Genomic DNA, 23,850 nt, shown 5'->3' on the forward strand with positions numbered 1-23,850 from the left:
TTATGTAATGAACTTCATTTATAGGTTAATGCGTGTTCTTTTAATGCACTTTTGTTTTTAAGCTTTTGGTTTGATCGAATTTGTCTTTTGAACTTTTTTCTTCAATTTAGCGTTAAACTTTGTCACTTCTGATAGCGTTTTCATTAAAGAACCTCCAATCGACTTGTTTATGGTCTAAGAACTGGAAAATATTTGTTTACCAAAAACCACTGTAAACACATAGTTAATAAGCTTAAAATTTATCGTAAAATTAATCATAATCGAGGTTAAAAACTGCATGAAAATACATTTTTGTTTGCATCATGAACCCTAAGAGGCCAAGACAGAGCAAACACGACTCAAAATTCTAATCTCCGATAATACAAGTGAGCATACATTCTTCATTTCCTAGTCCGTCTCTTATATTGAGAAGTTTAATTACATTATTAAGTCCATTTACTTCCTCCCTTATGTCTCGCCTCAATCACGACCTCTGTCTCCTCCCTTGCACAAGCTCCCGTTGGACCTTTGATGCACAATCCCTTTATTCCTTCAATTTCAATCGTGTTTCCCCCATAAGTACTGAGTTGGACCTTACCTGAAAATGGGCCAGAACGTAAATTCATATGGGGCCGATCTAAGCCATTGATCGGTTGGTAGGGGCACTCCACTTTCTTTAGTTAATTGACAATGACAGTGGGATGGCAATGGGTAGAGTCTGGGTAGGGTACTATAGTACCCATTCCCATACCCGAGTTTTCAAAAAGTACCCGTACCCGTCCCCATACCCGCGTGGGTAGCAGCCTGAATGCCCGTCCCCGTACCCTGTGGGTATCTATATGCCCATACCCGTACGGCCGTACCCGTTACCCGCAATTTAGCTAGCGAAAATTTAACTTTCTTTAATAGAAAATCAAAATATAATTGTTATTATAAAATAAAAAGCATAAATTAAAAATACAAACGATCATCCGAATATTTAAGAATAAAATCATTGGAATAGGTATAAATTTTAGAAAAAGAATAAGCGAGAATTGAAGCTTTAAATTTATAAATTTAGATTAGTGATAAACTCCTAAAGTTGTCGGTTAATAATTTATTTTAAAAATAAGTGAGAATAATTATGATTTGTATACATAATATTAAGACTTCACTTACGTATTTTTTAAAAGAAGTTAGGAAGTTATACTTTAAGTTTATTAACATATACTACCAATTATGTGTATGCATATGTATAATATGTGTGCGGGTATGGGGCGGGTTGGGTACTATAGTACCCATACCCGCACCCGTACCCATTAGTTTTTGCGGGTATTTATCCATACCCAACCCCATACACATTTAGGGGGTTTTTACCCTACCCATTGTGGGTATTTTTTGTGGGTACCCAATGGGTCTTTTCCCTAATGCTTTGTTTGTTAGAAGAGAGATAGGAGAGAGAGAGATGCAAGGGAGAGAGATAGGAGAGAGTTACCCTGTTTGGTAGGAGAGAGGAGGGAGGGAGGAGGGGCTGCAGAGGTGGGGCCCACCCATTTTTTGGGTCTCTCCAATTTGAGGAGAAAAGGAACAGTGATCGTGGGCTGTATTTTTTTATTTTTTTTTTCTACTTTTTGCTCACTTAGTGGCGGTTTATAACCGCCACTATGTTACTTTTTTTCAAAAAAATATTATTTTAATTAAAAGTTAATCTTTTCTCTCTCTTCCACCTCATTATTTCTCATCTCTCTCATTTATCTCTATCATACCAAACAACTTCTTAAATCCACTCTATTTCTCACCTATTTCTCTCTACTCAATCTCTCTCTTCTCTACTCTCTCTTTTCTATCTCTCTCTACCCTACCAAACATAGTGTAAATGACACTCTCAAAAGCCAAAAATGAGAATAGACAAAGAGATGTCGTTGAAGAGAGACAAACATCTCCAAGTGGTGTTTTCCAGTGTGCAGGCGAAATCATTAAATGTAACTAATAGCCAACATCACTAATGAGATATCATATAGTATTCATATATGTATCTTGTTTTCCAGCCATAAGTTTCCACGCCACTTATCAATCTCATTCTCTTCACATTCGATAGTATGGGAACAATTATCATAGTATAAAAACGACATTCGATAAAAACTAGTATAATGTCTATAATATCAAATCTATTCTATTCAAGGTTTTTTCTTTAAAAAAATATTTGACAAGTTTCTTGTTAAAACACGAAAGTTGCTTTCATTGTATTCGTGATTAAATTCCTAATTCCCTACGTAGCCTTCAAGTATAATTAAGTGCATGAATGCGGTGCAAAAAATCTTCAACGACTTCATTAAAGATCGAGCACATGCTTCATTAAAGATCGAGCACATGCAATCAGAGAACAGAGAAGATAGAGATAAGGATTGCGTGGATGTCTTGCCAAATGCCAAGTTTTCCTTTTCTGAAAGCTTGCTTGAATACTTACTTAACATAGTATGCATATTATGGCAATAAGAGAGGGGGGACCGGGAAATGCAGAATGATTAAGAACCCAAGTCCTAAAAAACCAGGACTCATTGATACAATTGAGCTACACGTGATGCACATTTTTACAACTAGCTGTTGAAGTTCTTACTTTTACATATTCCTTTGACATGAATGAATCCTCTCAATTATTAAAAAAATAAAAAATAATAATATATCAAGAGTTTCACCATCTAAGCATTAATTTAAAATTGAGTTTTATCCACACTCACATAAGTGGAAATGAAGTAGAGAAAGGAGACAGATAATTAAAAAGAAAAGAGAGAGAAAAAAAGGTTATATATATAATGAGTCATTTGATCAAAAGAGAAGAGAAAGATAGATAGAAAATGAAGGTAAAAATGTGAATGGATCATAAATCATTAATTTATTCATTATTATTTTCAATTATCAAACACACACAAACATTAGTGGTTGAATTGAAACTTCACATTTTTTTCTGATTGGGAGGGTGATCACTTTCCTTCCTTTCCTTCATGACACTTTTTTTTCATAGGACATGTTGGCAAGTCATTAATGGATACTACAACTAACCATGAATTTCAAGATTAACTCTCACATCATAGGTCGTTGAACTTGTCATTGAATACCAAACTCAAGTGGCAATTTTGAGGCCCAGCATCCATTCAAGAAGGGAAAATCTGACCGTGAAATTCCAAGACCCTTGTGGGTTCATGGTAGATGTCAAAGTGTTGAATGAGGTGAGGCAACAGGGTCGAGTTTGGTGGGCATTGGAGGCCAGCAAAGTTGCAAATTGGTATTTGCACACTGCAATAGGATAAGGCAATGCCCTGACATATTCATTGAAATTTTCAAATCTGACTCATTTGGGTGTTGTTTCATATGTTGGTAGGCAATCTGTAGGTACCTATGTAAACGACTTATAATCTCGGATGCATGCTCTACCCATGGTAGTGACCAGAACAGCACACGAAGTGACCCAACTTTTTGTTAAAAAATAAAGGCTTAATTGCACTTTTGGTCTCCCAACTATTGCTTTCTTGTGAAAATCGTCCCTAAACTTCAAAATTATCAAAAAATGTCCTCCAACTATACCTTTTGTTGCACTTTTGGTCTGTCGTTTGCCTTCTGTGAGAAAAATAACGTGAGAAGCTGATGTGGCTCCCTCACGCGCGTCTCACGTGACTTTCTTCAAAGAGCTTGATGACTGGACAAGTCACATGTTTCTCACGTAACTCTAAAAGGCTCCAACGGTCATCTCCCTCCTCCATCGTCTTCTTCACCATGGAACCCTTTTAGAGTCATGTGAGAAGCATGTGACTTGTCCAATCATCAAGTTCTCTGAAGAAAGTCACGTGAGACACGCGTGAGGAAGTCACATCAGTTTCTCACGTTAGTTTTCTTACGGAAGGCAAACGACAAACAAAAAGTGCAACAACATGTATAGTTGGAGGACGTTTTTTTTGCTAATTTTGAAGTTTGGAAACGATTTTCGCAGGAAGGCAATAGTTGGGGGACCAAACGTGCAATTAAGCCAAAAATAAATAAGAGAGAATCAAAAGGCCGGTAAAGAAGAAGGCCGTTGAGAAGAGACAAACATCTAAATGATTTATCCAAAGTTTAGCTTTGGTCGCTATCCTATGCAGGTGAAATTATTGAACTTAACTAAATACCTCAGTCCTTTCAATATATAAATGTTTGATTACTAGTCACGATAACATCAATCAAATATTATATAATAGCATGTTTGCTCACACATTAAAAAAACAAGCAAATAAATCTTAAAACGAAAAGCCTCCACAAGGAAGCAAATAAACTTCTTTTCTAAAATATATAAGTTGCTTTCGGTGATGATGGAGTAATATATTTACATCTACTTCCTATTCTATTTCATTTCAACTCATTTTTTTCATATTTCTCTTTCTTTTTCTATCATGTAGCTCATGAACATAATATTTGTCAGTTGTTACACTTTCTCTTCTATTTCTATCTCTATGTGGGTGTGATGTGAAATTGGGGTGTGAAGATACTTTCCTTAAGATGTTATATAACCATATTTTGCTCAGTTGCATTTGGCATCAGAGATAAACAAGTTTCAAAAGAAAATTGAACTCTCTCCCAAATAGGTTGGATGATTTGGATAGCAATTTTCCTGGCTTCTCTTGCTTTCCTGTGGCTATGGAGAAGCAGGCAGAAGGCAGAAACAAAGAGATTACCTCCAGGTCCAAGAGGGTTGCCAATCTTGGGGAGCCTACATAAGCTGAGTGCAAATCCTCATCGTGATCTACACCAACTAGCACAGCAACATGGACCTATCATGTTCTTGCGCTTAGGCTTTGTTCCCACCATTGTTGTTTCTTCACCCCAAGCTGCTGAACTGTTCCTCAAGACCCATGACCTTTCCTTTGCTGGCAGACCACCTCATGAGGCTTCAAAGTACATCTCTTGGGAGCAGAGGAACCTCAGCTTCGGTGAATATGGTCCTTATTGGCGCAACATGCGCAAGATGTGCACGTTAGAATTGCTTAGCCAAACCAAAATTGACTCCTTTGGAGGCATGAGGAGACAGGAGCTTAATCTGCTGATCAAGCTTCTAAGAGAAGCATCCAGTGATGGGGTTGCTGTAGATCTTAGTGCCAAGATTTCAGCACTCACTGCAGACATGAGCTGTAGAATGGTTTTGGGGAAGAAGTACATGGACCAGGACTTGGATGACAAGGGGTTCAAGGGTGTGATGCAAGAGGGCATGCATCTAGCTGCAACTCCTAACATGAGTGACTATATTCCTTACATTGGTGCACTTGACCTTCAAGGGCTAACTAAGCGCATGAAGGCAGTTCACAAAATATTCAATGATTTCTTTGACAAAGTTATTGATGAGCATATGCAATCAGAGAACAGGGAAAACAAGATCAAAAGTTTCGTAGATGTCATGTTGGACTTTGATGGCACTGAAGAATCTGAATACCGGATTGAACGCCCCAATATCAAAGCCATATTGCTGGTAAAAGGAATAACATAGTTGAGCTATTTTTCATAATTTTATTTTTTAAAAGCTTACATACTTATAGCATGTTTGGATCAACTTTACTATCACCAGAATCAATCATGAAACCCAGAAGTTACTCATAGAAACTTCTCTGCAATTGATTTCTTGTTTCGGAATCAACTGTAAAAATGTTTTAAAAACATGCACTTAACATAGTAGCTGCAAGCCTGCAAGTTTATGGCTAGAGCCTAGAGGTAAGGGGGGAAGGTTAGCATGACTGGTACCAATTGAGCTGTTAATACTGATTATGACAACTAGGTGTCACGGTTCTCATGTCTCACTATTACAATTTCCTTTGACACTTTTTTTTGTGTGCATAGGATATGCTGGCGGGATCAATGGATACTTCTGCTACTGCCATTGAGTGGACAATGTCAGAGCTCCTCAAGAATCCAAGGGTGATGAAGAAAGTCCAAATGGAGTTGGAAACTGTGGTTGGTATGAAGAAGAAGGTGGAGGAATCAGACTTGGAGAACTTGAAGTATTTGGACATGGTTATAAAGGAAAGCCTTAGGCTCCATCCAGTGGCACCATTACTAATACCACATCATGCTGTGGAAGATTGCGTGGTTGGAGAATTCTTCATACCTAAAAACTCCAGGGTCATAGTTAATGCATGGGCAGTTATGAGAGACCCAAGTGCTTGGACTGAGCCAGAGAAGTTCTGGCCTGAGAGGTTTGAGGGAAGCAACATCGATCTCCGAGGGCGTGATTTCCAGCTGATTCCATTTGGTTCAGGCAGAAGGGGTTGTCCTGGATTGCAGTTAGGTCTAACTATGATTCGGTTAGTGGTGGCTCAGCTTGTGCATTGCTTTGATTGGAAGCTACCTAATCACATGTTGCCAACCGATTTGGACATGACTGAGGAGTTCGGACTCACAATGCCTAGGGCAAAACATTTAGTTGCCATTCCTACTTATCGTCTTCAAAATGAAAAAATGTAATGCGAACATTGTAAAATTAAATAAAGTTAAAACAAGAATAAGGGTCTATACCAGGCCATATGTCATACCTTATTGTCTTTGTGTTGAATTGCTGCCGAGGCATGTTACCTTCAATTTTGAAAGCAACTTATCTACAGTCTTAATGTGCTTCTGAACTCTCCTAATCTTCACATTAGCTGTAAAAAAATGACAGACGTTTCAAATGCAGAACGGTGTCGATAAGTAGCTAGAGGGGTGAGTGTATCGGGACGAACCCTTAAAAGCCTCATCTCACGTAGAAGGCAAGGCAACTTATGAAGTGAACCATAGTGATAAAAGCCTAACAGGATTGCATTCAAAGAAGCAATGTACCTTCTGGGCATTCCAACAAACACATGGTATGCATCCTTCAACTGACCTCATTACATAATGAAATTTTTCTTCATATGGCAGAAAAGAACGAGGGGTGACTGTTTTAAGTGTCCGAATGTGATTTACATTTTTATGGTTTTACCTCACTGGAAAATAGTCTAGCTAGACGATTCCTCCACAAAAATTGGTGGTGCAGGTGAGGTAACTGGTCTAGTTTAGTTGTGCACCTATCATTAATGAAGTCTTAACTTTTTAGTATCGATAAAAACAGACAAAAATAATATTCTCATGTAAGAAAATCATGTAAAATTTTAATAAGAGTGAATATCCTACATCTGACAGTTTTATTGTGTTTTGATTCTTTCATACTCACTTTCTTTTTTATTCCATTTTCACTCAAGTTTCTTTACTAATTTTGAATGAGGCAGTCTACCCAAGTGACAGTAAATTTGTTTGATGTGTAAATTCCTCATTACCTAACATTTCTAGTTCTGTCCCTGTCTCTCATTTCCCCCTCTTCTCTTCTTTTCACTTCATATTTCTTTGTTTGCGGATGAAAATGGGGTGTAGAAGAAATATTATTGCAGTTTTATATTGTTTAAAGTGGCAAATCTTTACACTTGCCACGGATCTTCTTCCACTCTGTTGCCTTGCTTTATACATATTTTTAAAGTGAGAAAACACCAATACAATCCAACCAAGCTCTTGAGGATCGAGCTTTATTGCTGAGGAATCCGGAGACAGGTCAAAGAATATTGCTGAACACTCTTGATTCAATATGAAATGATAACAATAAATAATAGGCTTAAATACTCTAGGGGTCCCTGAAATTGTACCCCGTATCAAAATAAGTCCTTGAAAATTTTTTTTCCGATTCCGAATCCCTGGAATTGTTTTTTTAATCAGAATAAGTCCCTACGCCGGAGAAGACGGTGGTTGACGACGGCGGTCATGGCGGCGCTACGACCAGGGTGTTAGGCCGGCTTCGTCTCGTCCTCAGGAACTCAGTGGTGGTGGTCTCGTGGGCTGGGTCGTCACAGTTGAAGAGAAAAGGTCAGTCGCAAGTTGATTTCTTCTCGCCGAAATTTATGGAGCTTCTGGGCTGGGTCGCCGGCTTTGTTTCTTGCGATTTCTTCGCCCAGATCAGATATATGAAGGTCTAGGAGTGTTTTAAACATGTTATTTCATGGTTTGTGGAAACAATAAGGAGGCAACCACTGTCTTTTCCGGCGTAAGGACTTATTTTGATCAAACAAATTTTTCTAGGGACCCGGAATCGGAAAATAAAAATTCAGGGACTTATTTTAATACGGGGTACAATTTCAGGGACCTACAGAGTATTTAAGCCTAAATAATATCATGTCTCACTCAACATCTTGTCAATGCTGTCGGGTCAATTTTTGATACCTCATAAATTTTGTTATATAAGTGAAACTAGCTAATCCTTTCTACTTAATTTGCCACACTACACAAACACACATAAATCAATCATACAACACAATGAGACTCTTTATACCTGCTCTGTTTCTCTTTCTAGTATTTACCTTCAATGTGATGATACATGTTGTTCAAGGAGGTCGATCATTTATCAACAAAGAAGTTGTGGCTACTGGAAGTTCTGCCCCTACTGTAAGTTTGAATCTCACTCTCAGTCTCTATATCCACTAGATCTCTTGATACTTTTTTTTCATTTACTGTTTCAGTGTGTGCATAGATATTTGTTAACCTGTCAAATTCTAACTTCTCAGCTAATATTTTGGATATGTGAAATCATGTTTATGTTTACACCGGCGCCAAAACAAACACACACTTAATATTTTGGAGAAATTATGCAATGGGATGCGATTTGGAATAGTTAAAAGCTTGTGAACTAATAGGTTTTTTTTATTATGCAGAGAAGAGGTAACTGCGAAAAGCAAAAGGGTGGATGCAAGGAAAGAAGTGGGGGATTGGAAGAGTCTGTAATGTTTGAGCATGAAGACTATGTTTATACCAACTCTTTACCTTAGATGACATGGTTTTGCTTATTCCTTTACTCGATGATATGATGTAATAGTTATGAACTTATGGTGATCTTCAGCTTGTCTGAAACAAGTTAGATTGATGATTGAAAATGATCTGTATATAAACTGCATATTTTCATGAGATCACTAACATCATCAGATAGCTCTTCTCATCCTATGACCACAAGGCACAAGGACAAAGATTAATTATGAGTGTCCTCCACAATTTTTTCTCATCTTGGATTCATTCTCCTTCTTAGATAGCAGAAAACTTGTTGTATTTAGTGGAGAAGTTGTAATATTTGATTTACTTTTTCTCTTACCTAAAACAAAATATCAAATTACGACTATCAGTTGGGCTTAGATCAAGTTAATAAGTTAGCTTCAGATATTGCACAATCCTTTGTAAATGTGGGATTATTTTTTAATGTAATATGACATCTTTACATACCCCATGAGATCATGCTGATTCTTAAGACATTTGTGTTGGTCTAATATGAAATTTAAGATAGATTTTGATATCATTTTGAATAAGATCCAAATTCAACCACAAAAACCAAGTCAAGAGATGACCATTTTGAATACAACATATTGATGATAAATACAAGATACTTACATTTGCATTTTCATTGGACAAATTTATGTACGTCAGTTACAAGCAAGGCTTCCCCCTGCCAAATTTATTGGAAGCTGCATCATACATTGTGGTACTTTCAAGTTTCAACAATAAGCCCTATACTAACTCCTACAATATTTACTAAACCCGATGAGGTTAAGAAAAACATGATGTACTGTTATTGGAGAATATAATCAATGGCAAAAATGTGGCTAGCCAATTGGCTACCTCAGGGCCTGATCCTTCAAGCAAAGTAATCAAATGAACAGAAGAAGCCTCCAGCATGCTTGCCAGTTGAAAGTTCTTGCACATTCTCATGTCTTTCAAGATGTTAGGCAGCTATACTTGAGCTTCTTATGCTTTTTTATGCTCTGGAAGTTGACTCGTAACCATGACTTCAACGTGAGTTACATGTCAATCCAAAATCTGCAAAATGGGCTTAAGTAAAACAAAAGGAATAAGTATATGGGGGATGTCAAGAACCACAAAATTGTGTTCAATAGCTAAACTATAATTGTATCTCAATCATGTAAGTGACTAGGTAAATCAGCAACATTCACCTAGTAGTTGCTTATGCTGTCCCTGTAATCAACCGTTCCCGTTCATCTAACTTCTTGATCTTGAAAATGCCAAAGAGAACTTGAAAACCAAAGATTGCACAAAAGAAATAAGCTATAGTGGCAGGAACCTGAAAAATATAATACGTGATTGATGAATGAGTAAATACCACCAGATAAGAAATTAATTGACTTGATAATCACCACAAGAAAGACAAGTGGAATGGGAACAGCTTACCCTGATTGAATTGAGATACAGAACTGTTGCAAGGTTTATTAGGCTTCCAGCAGCTACTGTCTGTTAGTAGACAAAAAAGGCAACATGAATATGCATTATTAGCCCAACAGTTTTTCTCACCATTTGTCTCATACATAAATAACACAAACTATATATAAGAAACATGCATGTGGTTTACAATACAAAAATGCATGGCATGCACTTTTGTAAAGAGTCGACTAACTATATACAATTATACATGCCCATCGTTCACTCATAATTTATTTAAAGAAATTAAAAATACAAGATTTGTAATGTGGAAATTAAAGAAAGTTGATTCATAGCATATGCAACATATGAGCATACACCTGCATGCGAGGTCACTCACTATTTAGAAGTCTCACATTGACTAGAGATTGGCCAAATAAGTGTTTATCATGGGTAGAACAACCCTCTCCTCTAAGCTAGCTTTTGGGTAGAGTTAGGCTTACCTCGAATTCTAAGACTCACAAATGTCCCAATTTTGTTTTTATTTTTTAAAGTTGATAAAAAGATAAGTACAATCATGTAAAGGTAGGTAAGTTGACTAATTGTAGCACATGAAGTAGCAAAGGTGTCCATTTTAATTTCTATAATTTAATGAGTTGTTGCCATTACATGCGTGATTCACAGTCAGCAACCAACAGTTACTTGTCAAAATTAGTTTGAAGCCATGCATAGTCCAAAAATGACAAATATATGAACATTTACAGGCTTTTAAACAGACATGAACCAAATCCTAAGAAACAAATAAATTTATAATTTAACAAGCTAGGGCCAGCTTCACTCACATTCAGTATTGTTTTCTGCACAGTGGCAATACGTTGGAATGCCCTCTCAGATTCCAAAGTCCGTACTCTGAGCTTTAGATCACCTTGCTCCTGTGGAGAAATGAAGTTCAGCAAGATGAGATCTAGAATACCAAAAAGAAATACTGAACAAACAAATGATACAAATCAACTAATTGACTCAAATTAGTGAAAATCGAATACAGACCAATCTTTCAATAATGTTGGCAAGCTTTTCAACCCTATCAGCCTGTCTAAATAAGTTATAAAATGCTTGAGATTGTCTGTCCCATCTCTTTCTGAAGTCCTGTACATTTAGAATAAGGATATGAGAAAGGAAATCATAATACTTGGACTGAATTAAAGCACAGTAGAACAAGTTTGTGACTGCCTTTAGGACAACTTCAACTCCTGCCTCACGGAATTTCAGCAACTCCAGGGCATAACTACAAGGCCAGGAAAGATAGTTGCGTTAGATATGCATAACAAACAACTTTAAAACTTTAATCACATTTTGGTACGTTGGAGACCTGCAAGGCCAAGAAATAGAAACAGACAGGTAAACAAAACTAAGCAAAAGCACCAGCTCCGCTGGGCAAAGGTGTCCCAATTATATTAGCTAGAAGTAGAAGGTTCAAATACTCCAATATTTTTAAAGTATTTTTATAAATTATAAACTATGAAGGTGGTGCTCACGGTTTGGCAATCTCAGTAATATCAAAACGGGCGTCAAGGCCCTTTCCAATGCCATCTAACACTGCAATAACAAATTAGCCTGTGATTTTGCAGTCACTTGCAAAGAATATGCGGAGTAACACATTAAAGTCAGAAGTTTACCTGAGAAGGCTCTAACAACAAATGTGAATGTCGCAGGAAACCGGAAGGGCTGGTCTGCTGCAATGGATAATAAATCTTCACCTGTTTAAAGGATGAGAGCAAGGAGTCATATAAGCCTCTGTGTGGAATACTGTTATCGTACTGTTATTGAACTAATTCATGTTTGACTTGATGAAATGATTTTTGAACAGACGAGAATGAGAATGGGAGCGAAAGAAATTTGTGTTCCAATGTTTCATTTGCTATGAATAGGAATTGGATGGTGACTCCCCTGACCCCTATTATACATGTAGGCCAGATGGGATAGGCCGTTTTCAACTCATGCTGGTGAGATGGAATGGGATTCCATCACTTCTGTAATATCTAAATTTCCATTCCAATTACCTCACTAAAATTGGGAATGAGAATGATCCATTCCGTCCAACTAAAAAAGTACTGATACAAATACAATGCAACGACTAATAAGTTGAAGTACTGGAAGTTCTGATGCAGTGCATAATCTTTTAGTTGAGGCTGGTCCAGTGTTATCAAATCGCGATCGCGGTGAGCCAAAAATCCGCTATTTCGGCCGCTATTTGGCGGCGAATAGCGGAACTAGCGGGCAATAGCGGGCGTCGCGATTAGCCAAAAATCCGCTACGCTATAGCGGCATAGCGCCGCTATAGCCGCTATTTGATAACACTGGGCTGGTCATGTCAAACTTCGTGGACTGAATCATTTTAACCAATCAGGAAAAGCAACGTAAATTAAAAAATCATATTATGGAATTAAACAGTTTTCATCCACTTAGAAAGCTACTACATAAAATAATAACCAATAGCCAACGATATATTCTTCCCTAGAATAGTAAAACTTATCTATTTTCATCTTCACATACGGCTAACTTCATCTACAATAAATATTGAGCACTTGCATGCATACGTCTAAATAATCTAAACCTAAAGACACACTACTAGACTTACCAATAGCAGCCAGACGTTCTTTCTTCTTCATTACTTTTTCCTCTTTGCTTAGTGGCTTTTTGAATCCCAGTTCAGCTGCAGCCAACTCTCTCTCTCTCCTTTGTGCAACCAGACGCTCTTCAAAACTATAGAAAAGAAAAATAAACAGGTCAAGTTCATAGTTGCGGTGGATAGCTACACAAATCAGTATAGATAAGTAATCATAGACCATAAGATTTGAGGGCAGAAAAATATATTATAAACCTAAAGTATCGACGACTAGTCAGAAATGTGCAGTAACACATTTCAAATAAATATATATGTCTTTTTCTTTTGGTGAAAGAAGTTTAGAGGATGGGAGGTTGATTCATTTCAAGGTCAAGGCATGCTATAATCCTCAAGGATTGCTCATAACCCATAGTGGTAAATAAAGATTACTTGGCAATGAAACCAACAAGAATCAAACCTAAAAGGCCTTTGACAGTTTGACATGGTTTGATCCCACCACATGAGCCAACATTAACATCACAATATTCCTAATCCTAACATAACTAATCTGCACAAACCCCAATCATTTCACTAAAATTTCCTTTACTAATATTAGAGTATCCTTTTTAGAACACTTGTTAAGTGTTTTTAAGCATCCTCTTTACATATGGTGGAGTCACTGGAGGTGTTTCTACTTTTGATGTATTCCTACTAAACTCAATAAACTACCTATTGAGGAAGAACTGTGCTGTTCGTCTAACGGCAGTCATATCTCCAGTTGGGACAAGAACGCCCATTTGAATCATTGCTTGAAGGACCTAAATCAATGCACAAGCTTCATTTGGTAAGTAATTTAGAATAGAGAAAGGAATAGTCATATTTTATGACCTTAAGGGACACCAAAAGAAAAAGTTACTTTACCTTATCTGGATCCTTCTCATAAACTCCATAAAAAGTTTCAAGTAAACCTTCTCGGATATTTTGACTGATACTGTAAGGTTCAACACCAATCATGATTGAACAGGCAATTATCTCATCAAGCTTAAAATGTTTGATTTGTAAAGTCATATTTTAAATATACAGAAATATAACGTACATACCTTCCCATCATTCCAAAATCATAAAAGATCAATCTTCCACCATTGACATCATCAACTGCAATATTTCCAGGATGCTGCATGAATAATGTATAAATTAATAATAGGCAAGAAGAAGCATCAAATTGAACTTCCTTATAATAATCATGAAATACGAGAATCTATTATTCCTCATTTAACACAGTTTAATATATTAATCATAACTTAAAGTATCTTATATGTTAGTTTTATCTTAGAGTAATTAAGGCAATTTATATTAGTGCTAAGATTAATTTGTTTCCTTATTTAATTAGGATTAGGAGTATTATTAGTTTCCTTATTTAACAGGAATTAGGAGTCTATCCATTACCATAAACATGGGTAAGTATTTTATCTTTTATCAATCAATTATTCAGAATTCGTTCAGTTTCAACAAACATAACATAGTAGGCTTCACTACAAATTTTTTCGAACCCGGAGGAGGGATTAATTTACTAACATTTCTAACAACTAACATTTGCCTATAAAAAAAAAAAACCAGCTAGATAATTCCAAAGAATCATCGAAAGAGAGAGAGAGAACTCAAAAACTACTAAGTTATAAAACAACAACGCACAGGGTCAGCATGGAAGAAACCATGTGATAGAATCTGCTCCAAGTAAGACTCAACAGCATATCTCCCTAACCTGTAGAAGATAGAGCAAATATTGTATTAATTTGAATTTTAGATGCCATTCTCATTTACTGAGATTCACAAAAGTAAAAGGTAACATGGCAATAATGATTTTCCGCGCAGAAAAACAGATTCTATTAACCTTTTCCTGTCAACACCTAGCTGATCTAAAGCTTGTATTTTGTTTATTTTAATCCCTGGAACATACTCCATTGTCAGAATCTGCATTAGAAAAATACTTAAATTACAGATAAATAGGAAATATATAAGTAAAAGATGTACAATTGCTATATCTATGAGCAATGGAGGTTAAACCTGTGGTGTTGTATAGTCCCAATAAATCGAAGGGACTTTGACATAATCCATATTCTTAAAGTTACTTGCAAATAGTTCTGCATTAGCAGCTTCCTTGGTGTAGTCAATCTCCTGAAAATTGTTAATTCATGTTACATTAACAGAATAAAGTTGAGGATGTGCAGAAAACACATGCAATTGTACAGAGCAGAGCCCGCAGCCTCTTGACCCCATTCCATGCACCTGAACATATCAAACTCTAAACGAGTAGTGTTCATATACAATCTTCATATTGAATTCACAACAACAGAATCACACCAATATGACTTTCTTCAGTTGATGTCAATTAACGTAAGAATGGAGCAATTTTTCATAATATCATCACCTGATATAAAACAGAGGCACATTCATCATAAATAGCAACCCAATCCCTCTTTGCACCATCTGATTTAGGATCAACTTTTTGAAGATATTCAGCAATAACCTGGAGGGGAAACCAAAGTATCAGTGTTTCATGAAATGCTGCAACTGCAAGCTTCACAGGCTGGAAGTCCTATTACTAATCATCTTCATGCAAGGATTTTTTGTAAAAAAAAAGGAAAGGAAGTTCAAATTTTGAAGACTTGTCAATCTTGACAGGTTCCTAAAAATAAGGGGATAAATTAAGGAGAAACAAATGGATTTATCTCGAAGTAATATCACATGTGTGCACATGGTCGAAAGTGTAAAGCATGACACAAAATGCTTATAAGACTGACCCTCAGGTTTTTAAGATCAATATCAAAAAGACTCTTGAGACCAGGCCTTTGCACTTTGACAACAACCTCCTCTCCCTTTAATCTCGCACGATGAACCTGGCCTGCATAGGGGGAAAATATTTCATTATTCGTTTCATCAAATCAAATATTACACCTAAAACAAAGGTACATCTGATCGGATGTCTCTCTCTGATTGTACATTTTTAATTAAATATACATGCAGAGTAAAATATTAATTACCAAGACTTGCAGCTGCTATTGGTTCATACTCAAACTGATCAAAGACGCTAGCTAAAGGAGCTCCAAGCTCTTCCTCAACAATAGCTATAGCAGTCTTTGAGGGAAATGGAGGAACTTGATCCTAAACCCAAAAAAAAATTAGTTAGGCGAAATACAACCTTAATATCTTTTTCTCTTCTTGACTTAAGCTTTCAGCTATTCCTTGGGTCAAGATTACTTTTTCATCAGCTTTCTTAACTTAAAGTCAGATATTCTCAGTCCTATTAACATCATCAAACAGCACTAATTGATGCCAAACTAGATAAGCAAGATGTACAACTAATTACTTAATAATACAAGGGTAACAATGCTCCTATCCAACCTTACAAAATGAAAGTTTAATTCTAATGTGTAACTAATTCCAACATTTGTATGTAAATCAAAATGAATTTGGTAAGAAAATATAGGCACTCAATTACCAAAAAATACTTAATAAATTTCACATTAAAAGCCTCAGGGATTAACATCTTCCTTGGGGTTCATGAATGCAAGTAATGAATAAATTTTCTCAGAGCATTAGCAATAAAAATCAAATAGGTATCACTTCTATCAATTTTCCGATGTTTTTCATTTTCCTTTTCAACAATTAGATGACCTGTATAGTAAGACCACCAAAAGAGGTTGAAGTAGTCAACTCTAAATGATAATTACCTATTCTATGAGGAAAAAAAGAAGACAATAATAGAATGCAAATGAGTTACTATTAGAATGCCAATATAGAAAGCCAGACAACAAATAAAGAAACTAATGAACAAATCTGAAATTCAGAGAAACTTCCCTATTTTTCCAATGAAACCATAAATACCATTAATAACAAATTGGATAAGAAAGGTGACACACAACTGAAGCAAATTCTAGATAGTAAATATCTCCATGCAGGGAAATAATCTTGCAAGGAATAAGATTGCAAGGGTTGTTTAGAAGTCGAATTTCACCTGAAGTTCTGACAACTGGTCAACGTATTCTTGAGGAAGAATGTCCACTCTCGTGGAGAATTGTTGTCCGATCTTGATAAACGTAGGACCTAATCTTAGAATGCTTTCCTTCAGCCACTTGGCAAGGGCCTTTCGCCTCAATTTTTGCTTTTCCTCAGTCATTCCTCCTGCAAATAATATATTTGAATCAAATGAAAAACAAACAGTTACCATATTGAGACTATCCAACACAATAAAAGACACTTCATGATTAATTGATCACAATTCCAAGAACAATATTAGAACATGCTTAATTGTATCAAATTGTAGAATCTCATTCAAATTTCATTCATTCATGAAATAGACAAACCTCTATACGAAAACTTCTTACTATCCAGCCAAGACTTGAAGACAAATGTGATGACAAATCCCCAAATCTCCAACGTTCTCTGTATAGTGGAGTAAGTCTTGAACCTGCTCCAACGACCTCCAGGCGCAACCGCCACCTCAACCTGCGGTTCCTTACTTTGTTTAAACCACGCATCTTCTTTACCAATCTCCTCCAACCTCCTCTTCCTCTTGCTCGACGCTTCAGCAGAAAAATCTCCTCCCGCCACCGCCGCAGCTCCATTCCCATTCCCACTCCCATACTTCACCAAGCTTCCATTCAAGTCGTAACCTCTGACAGAGCCATTAGTGCTACCTCGTGCAGCAGCAGAAGTAGCAGCACCGTTTCCAGTCCATTTGACATCGCTCGCTCTCTCCGCCAAGTCAACCACTGCAGCACCTTCTTCCTTGACAGCGCGGATTCGCATGCGAAGAGAGACATTGTGCCTGGAAACGGAGTAGCATGGGCAAAATCCGGTGAGGGAGAAACGGCGCCGTTTGGGGGTGATTTGCGGAGGAAGAAACCTGAGCTCCGGTCGTAAGAGTAAGGAAGATGAAGAAGCCATTGAGAGAGAGAGAGAGAGAGAGAGAGAGAGAGAGGGGAAGAAGAAGAAGAAGAAGATGAAGATCAAGCTTGAACCCTAGTTTTCATGGCGCGTGAGAATCGAGGTTGAGAAAGAGTTGAATGAAGAAGTGAAGTGAAGACAAAGAGAGAAGAGGGAAATAACTGATAAGGAGGACACGTGGCGAGATATGATGCGGCGTGAGGGTTTTCGAAGATTGTGATTGGTTGGGTGGGGGTTTACGCGAGTTGTTGTGAGCCACAAAGTGAAAGTACTTGGCTGGCGTGGAAGTTATTTTCGTACGCTTTACGATGACGTGGCTCTTGAGTTTTGAGATTTTTATTTTTATTTTTTTGGTCTGAAAATGTTGACATTTTAATGGGCCTCGGACAATTTAATATTTAAGCCCAAGCATGAGCCCGATCCACAATGCCCGCTTTTGTGTCTACTTTGTTGCATTACACAAATATTTTTTATTTTAGACAAGGTTTGACAAATTAAGGCATACAATCATGAGATTGAAAGAGAAAACTAATTTGGAGGCTATTCAATTCAATACTCCTTATAAAATGATAAATATGGATTGGAACTTGCTACCACTTCAAGAGAGGCATACTATTAAGTAATTTCGGTTTGGTTTAGATGGGTTTGGTTTTCAACACATGAATTAAAAACAGAATCGATTTAATCGAAATTCATCAATTTTTAATATTTTCAGTTTTTCTTTTTCCACTGTGTAGCGATTTGGAGATGGTTCTACTGCACTTTTATAACTTGAACTTGCTAAATTTTTGAGTTCTTGAAGTTCAATTTTTTAAAGTGCAAAACAAATACACTTTTATAAGATGAACTTCCATAACAACAAATTTAGTCACCAAGGGTGTATTTGTTTTGCATTTCTGGAACTTTAAACTTTTGGAAGCTAAATTTTTATATCCTTCCAAATGTGCAAAATCGATATAATTATGGAGGTTGCACAAAATTTTAAATTTTGGAAAAATTGAACTTCCAATAGTGCTCCAAGTCACTTAAGGGGTATTTTAGGCAAATTTTTATTTTTTATGTCAAAAATCATCTAAAAAGTATCCACTAACGCTTATAACTATACTACCAATTCTGGCATCTTATGCATCTAATTATTAGATCTTAGAAAATAATGTGACAAAATGCAAACAGAAATGAGTGATGGCTTCATTAGGACTAGTGCTTGTTGAGAATGGTGGAGGGTGGAGAAGAGGCTCATGCTATTGATACTGATACCTACCATCATCACAGTAGAATATGAAAATTAAAGAAACAAACAGACATGACATTTTTCAAATATAAAAATTCCAAGAGAATCTCATGACTAATATGCATGGCCTGCTGAGGCTCTGAGCTCCAATAATCTACACCATGTTTATGAGCTCTGATTGTGATGTTATCTGACTTTCTAGCTGTCTCTGAAAGCCGGCTAATTGACTAGCAAATCCTCAAATGCTTATAGTATTTTTTATGGTATGGTCCTCAAATGCTTATATAACTAAACAAACCATAGGGTAATATCTTCAAATTGTTTTATTCAGTTGTCAATAATCCTGCAGCTACAAGCATAAGCACAAGCCAATACTATAAGTATATATACAATATTAATACAGGATCAATCATGATGTAATCTCACTTCACGGATTTAGCCATCAACAAACGCAAGCAAATGTTTTCAGACCTCACATAACTGAATCAAACTCAAGCTTAATTATAATGTACACAGTTCACCAAACTAGCTAGAACTATATTATTAACGTGTTTGGATTGACGTTATACACACAATTTAAAGCACGATAATTTTAGAAACTATATTTATAGTTTTTCTTCTGAGACTCTCATGCATCCATAGAATCAAACGCGTTCTATGAACAACTTAATTTTATAACTAAACATATATAGGCAAAAAATTTGGATTTATCTTTTTAACTTACCTGCATGCAAGAGTGTGATTAAATCAGGTGCACTAGCTGGATGATGCATAGCATTAAATTGACAACTAACCTATTCTTAGTTGAAGGAAGGTTCAAAACAGAAGTACAACTAGCATACAAGTTTACCAAAAGAAATCAAGATACTTATGGTAAAAGAATAAGAAACCTGAAATTGGCGAACAGCTATAAAACAGAATCTTAAAATCTGATATTGCTGATAAATAATCCCCCTTGAAAACATTAACATACAACTGTAAGTAGCATGAAACACTAGTGTCACTTTAATTAGTGCCTCTTTGGTTTCCTATTTACGTAAACAGGAAACACACATCTTAACGCATTAATTGAGAAACAATATTTTAACACAATAACAAATCTAAATCGGCGTGAGTTCAACAAAAATTCATCATAAATACATGTACTTCACTTGAAGATATATAATTAAAATTTTACGTACATAAGCTCATCTGAACCAGAATTTAAATAATTTTCTTATTTTGACCATAAATCTCCTTGTGCCAACAATTATTTCCTAAGGCTTTCACAATCCATATGTTGATAAACTTTCCTCTTTTTATATGTGCCTATGTATCATATTTTATGTGTTTAATCACACCCCTGTATGTTGTATAATTATGGTTTTGACTCCAAAATTTCCAACTTTGTCAAATGTTGCTTAATGTGTTAGTATAATGCACTTAACCATTTTTCAAGTCTCATTCAATAATTGAATTTTGTATGTGCAGCTTGCAGCTCTAATTAAAAAATAACTAGCACACTAGGTAAGAGCCGGTTCAATGTATATTTTTAGTGCTAGTTTTCAAAATGTTCCATGTGTCAGAAGCCTGCTGGGTAGCTCTTTTTCTCTTGTGAGGTGCTGAAATTTTTTCCTCAGAATCCTGGTGTGGTGAGACTTGACAGGTAGGAACTGATCAAAGAACCAAGCCAGTTTAAGCCATATTCTATAGGGGAAAATTCAAAAGCTAAATGTTTCTACTTAACAACATATTATTTTTCAATTTCCCTAATGTGGTTGAACATTAGCATAGTATTTGCTTTGTTTCAAGAACAAGTCAAGTGGAAAAGAAGAAAATTTGGACTGAGGGTTGAGATGCCTATACTCTCCACTCTCCAGCAATATAAGAGAATCTCAGTGAGACAAAGCAACACAAAAGCAAATTGCAAAGTGAAGCATATATACCAGTGTTTCATCTTTTTTTAGCCCTTTTTTAAAAGCCGTACAAAAATAACACACTAGTACGAATAATTCATGTTATGGGGTGTGATTAAGAATTCCAAACTAATTAAAAGCCAACATCAATTAATGGAAGTGTTTGTTTTGCAAATGAAATCTTATATCCCAAAATGCATGTCTCATGTTCAACCAATAAAATTTTGACGCATCAATTAAAATTACTATGTAAGTTTACAATTGTCTAATTTATATATTTTTTAATGAGATAGAGTTTTAGAATAGAAGATCTTGTTTCCGGTCTTCTAGTAAACTATTTTTTGTAAGAATGACGATTTGTGTACAACAACTTTTTATAAGACATTATACACTTACAATTTCTTTTTCTTTTTAAACTCTTCAATTTATAGTAGCTAGTAAGAAACCACCACAAACTGCAGTTGTCGGTCGGTGTCTCAACTGTTCAGGAATCTTTATCATTTCGATAATCATTCTCTCATCATTATAGCTTGAAATTTTGAACAGTGGCTGTTTTGAAATGTAGTTCTTGGTCTATCTGGAAAGCTTTTTCTCTTTTTCCTATAAGTACCACAGCAAAGATGCTCCATGGGGGATATATACGAAAATATTTTGCCACACCTTACTTTGAACTTAATCCACTGCACTACAACCATGAATAAGTTCCAACTTGAACTTTGAACTTTCCTGCCTCTTCTCTTCTGTCCCTCCAATGTGTTTGATTTAATCTGTATAATAATAATATCTCACAAGACCAATTTGACATTGGATTCCAGAATGACATTTATTTTAACAACATTGCCGACCCTTACTATTTGTTATTTTAATTTTTTTTTTCTTTTCAATATGAGGCTGGTCTTACAAATTGGTATAATTAAACACATACTTCTGATACAAGGTGTTATCTGAATTAAATTTGAAAGATGTTTAGTTATCCTAATGGGATGTAGCCTAATTAGCTACCCAAAATAAGAAATATGAGAAAGGAAGAAAAAGAGAGTGAAAGAATAGATGAAAGATCAATGTAAAAAATTATAGTGAACAATCATAAATTTTAATAGAAGTTGTTTTGTTTACCATGATTTTGATTTTACAGTTATTTTTCATCATGTATCTAAAAATGCACATAATAGGCAATAAACAAACAAACGAATTTTATAACCAATTAAAGTTGTTTATGGCGATACTTACACGTCCTTTGATTTGTGACACACTTGTGACATATAGTTTTGTTGCAGTTTTCAAGAGCACAAAATTGTGTGTATTAAATTATACAATTTGTGGCGGTTAAAAATCTCACAAAATATCTATGTTGAAAGTGTGTCGCAGATATGTGGATGTTTCGTTAAGTTTCGGGCTGAGACTTTTCATAATATTTAGCATTATTTTTATGATATACTATGTGAGGACGTAATATAATGTAATAAGAAAGATGGAGAAGAGAAAATGAGGTGTTTGGTGGAAGTACTATATCAGGAAGTTTAAAAATCAGAATTGTTTAAATTTTGAAGTTGTACATGGTCAATAAAAGTACTTCTTATTTACTTTAATTTTTTCTACTTAATTTATGAGTATGACCAATTGAGGATCCTGCCAATTGATATATAAAGACCATCATTGGTGATCTTCTTCACCACCCTTTGCTTTCATCCAATATTCCACATCAAAGCACTTTTCTTCTGCTTTTCCTCATTAAATACCACACCAAAACAACACCTAAACCAACCATCACAATTCACACACACCCCTGCTTCTACACTTGCACTCACTGCAAAAACAGAATCTTATTCTTTCTTCACCATGACAGGGAAGAGAAACAACCAAACCAGCCCTGTGGGAAGTCCTACATCAGGGAACATCTCAGACGGTTCCAACTCAAAAGAGCAAGACAGGTTCCTCCCCATAGCCAACGTGAGCAGAATCATGAAGAAAGCACTCCCAGCCAATGCAAAAATCTCAAAGGAAGCAAAGGAAACAGTGCAGGAATGTGTCTCTGAGTTCATAAGCTTCATCACTGGTGAAGCCTCTGACAAGTGTCAGAGGGAAAAGAGGAAGACAATCAACGGTGATGATCTTCTCTGGGCCATGACAACCCTTGGATTTGAGAACTATGTTGGACCCTTGAAAGGGTACCTCAACAGCTACAGAGAAACTGAGGGAGAGAAGAGTAATAACTGTTCTGTAGCTAAACCAGAGGATCATGATGATGCAGGGGTAGTTGAAATCAACAACAAAATGCTTCATTCTTCTGTGGACTTTGCAACTAGCTTCAATGGTGGTGGTGGATTCTATAGTTCTTCTTCTGTTGGGTCTCAACAACTAGCCCCAAAGACTACTAGCTTCCAAGAGATTGGAGGGAATAATATCAGAGGCTATAGTGAAATTAGTTCAATGAACAGGGCAATTGCTCAAAGTGTGGCCAGTGGTGATCAAGATGCAAGTGGTAATAGAATGATGCCATATAGGGTTCAATGGTAGATCAATGTGCCATGATAGCATAAAGTTCCTTCATCATTATATAGTAAAATAATATTTTCATTATGGATGTATCTTTGTTGGATGATTGAGTAATGATATGTGGACATCCATACACCGGGGACACTAGACAGACACACAACATGAAAAATAATAGTAAAGAGATGTAATGGATAGAGAGAGAAATGGTGTCTATATTGTTTTTTTTTTCTAAATATATATCATTGCTAAATTGTTATAGATCAGGGAAAGAGTCAGTTTGAATACCTAAATCTAATGATATATTTCAGTCACTTGGAGGATATATTAATTAAATTACAAATTAATTAGTTGCTGAATGCAACTGTTTCTATTAGTTACTAAATTATTATGTAGCTTTTATCCTGTGACATACTTCATTTCGTCCTTATTATAAGAAATCAAATTGGAGGAGTAATTCATCTTTCATATAGTTTGGGTTAATAATTAATAGCTTGCAGTTATCTATG

At 35.9% G+C, this 23,850-nt stretch overlaps 3 protein-coding genes and 1 long non-coding RNA gene across 5 annotated transcripts; 3 read left to right on the top strand and 1 right to left on the bottom strand.

The window, feature by feature from the left end:
- The first annotated feature begins 4,243 nt into the window (after window positions 1–4,243).
- On the top strand, window positions 4,244–6,503 carry LOC130714749 (cytochrome P450 71AU50-like). The gene is made up of 2 exons (XM_057564697.1): window positions 4,244–5,449; window positions 5,815–6,503. The coding sequence occupies exons 1-2, from the start codon at window positions 4,577–4,579 to the stop codon at window positions 6,436–6,438; spliced, it is 1,497 nt and encodes a 498-aa protein (XP_057420680.1). The 5' UTR covers window positions 4,244–4,576; the 3' UTR covers window positions 6,439–6,503.
- A 1,746-nt stretch (window positions 6,504–8,249) lies between these two features.
- On the top strand, window positions 8,250–9,510 carry LOC130714750 (uncharacterized). Its single transcript, XR_009011404.1, has 2 exons — window positions 8,250–8,418; window positions 8,685–9,510. It is a non-coding gene; the product is annotated as an uncharacterized LOC130714750 (long non-coding RNA).
- LOC130714748 (protein ACTIVITY OF BC1 COMPLEX KINASE 8, chloroplastic-like) lies at window positions 9,384–17,856 on the bottom strand. Of its 2 annotated transcripts, none has more exons than XM_057564696.1 (20): window positions 17,140–17,856; window positions 16,791–16,957; window positions 15,817–15,937; window positions 15,577–15,677; window positions 15,204–15,302; window positions 14,840–14,950; window positions 14,667–14,746; window positions 14,468–14,537; window positions 13,876–13,949; window positions 13,697–13,766; window positions 13,505–13,593; window positions 12,809–12,933; window positions 11,847–11,927; window positions 11,706–11,766; window positions 11,401–11,455; window positions 11,218–11,316; window positions 11,013–11,102; window positions 10,204–10,263; window positions 9,969–10,096; window positions 9,384–9,834 (listed from the first exon to the last, which is right to left on the bottom strand). In XM_057564696.1, the coding sequence occupies exons 1-19, from the start codon at window positions 17,720–17,722 to the stop codon at window positions 9,980–9,982; spliced, it is 2,253 nt and encodes a 750-aa protein (XP_057420679.1). In that variant the 5' UTR covers window positions 17,723–17,856; the 3' UTR covers window positions 9,384–9,834; window positions 9,969–9,979. The 2 variants fall into 2 exon arrangements, with proteins under 2 accessions (XP_057420679.1, XP_057420678.1); XM_057564695.1 differs by having other exon boundaries at window positions 9,384–9,846.
- Window positions 17,857–22,503: 4,647 nt separating this feature from the next.
- LOC130716030 (nuclear transcription factor Y subunit B-1-like) lies at window positions 22,504–23,672 on the top strand. The gene has a single exon (XM_057566202.1). It carries the CDS (start codon window positions 22,688–22,690, stop codon window positions 23,363–23,365), a length of 678 nt encoding a protein of 225 aa, XP_057422185.1. The 5' UTR covers window positions 22,504–22,687; the 3' UTR covers window positions 23,366–23,672.
- The last annotated feature ends 178 nt before the right edge of the window (window positions 23,673–23,850 follow it).

This window comes from Lotus japonicus, chromosome 4, assembly GCF_012489685.1.
Source record: "Lotus japonicus ecotype B-129 chromosome 4, LjGifu_v1.2".
Classification (NCBI taxonomy): domain Eukaryota; kingdom Viridiplantae; phylum Streptophyta; class Magnoliopsida; order Fabales; family Fabaceae; genus Lotus; species Lotus japonicus.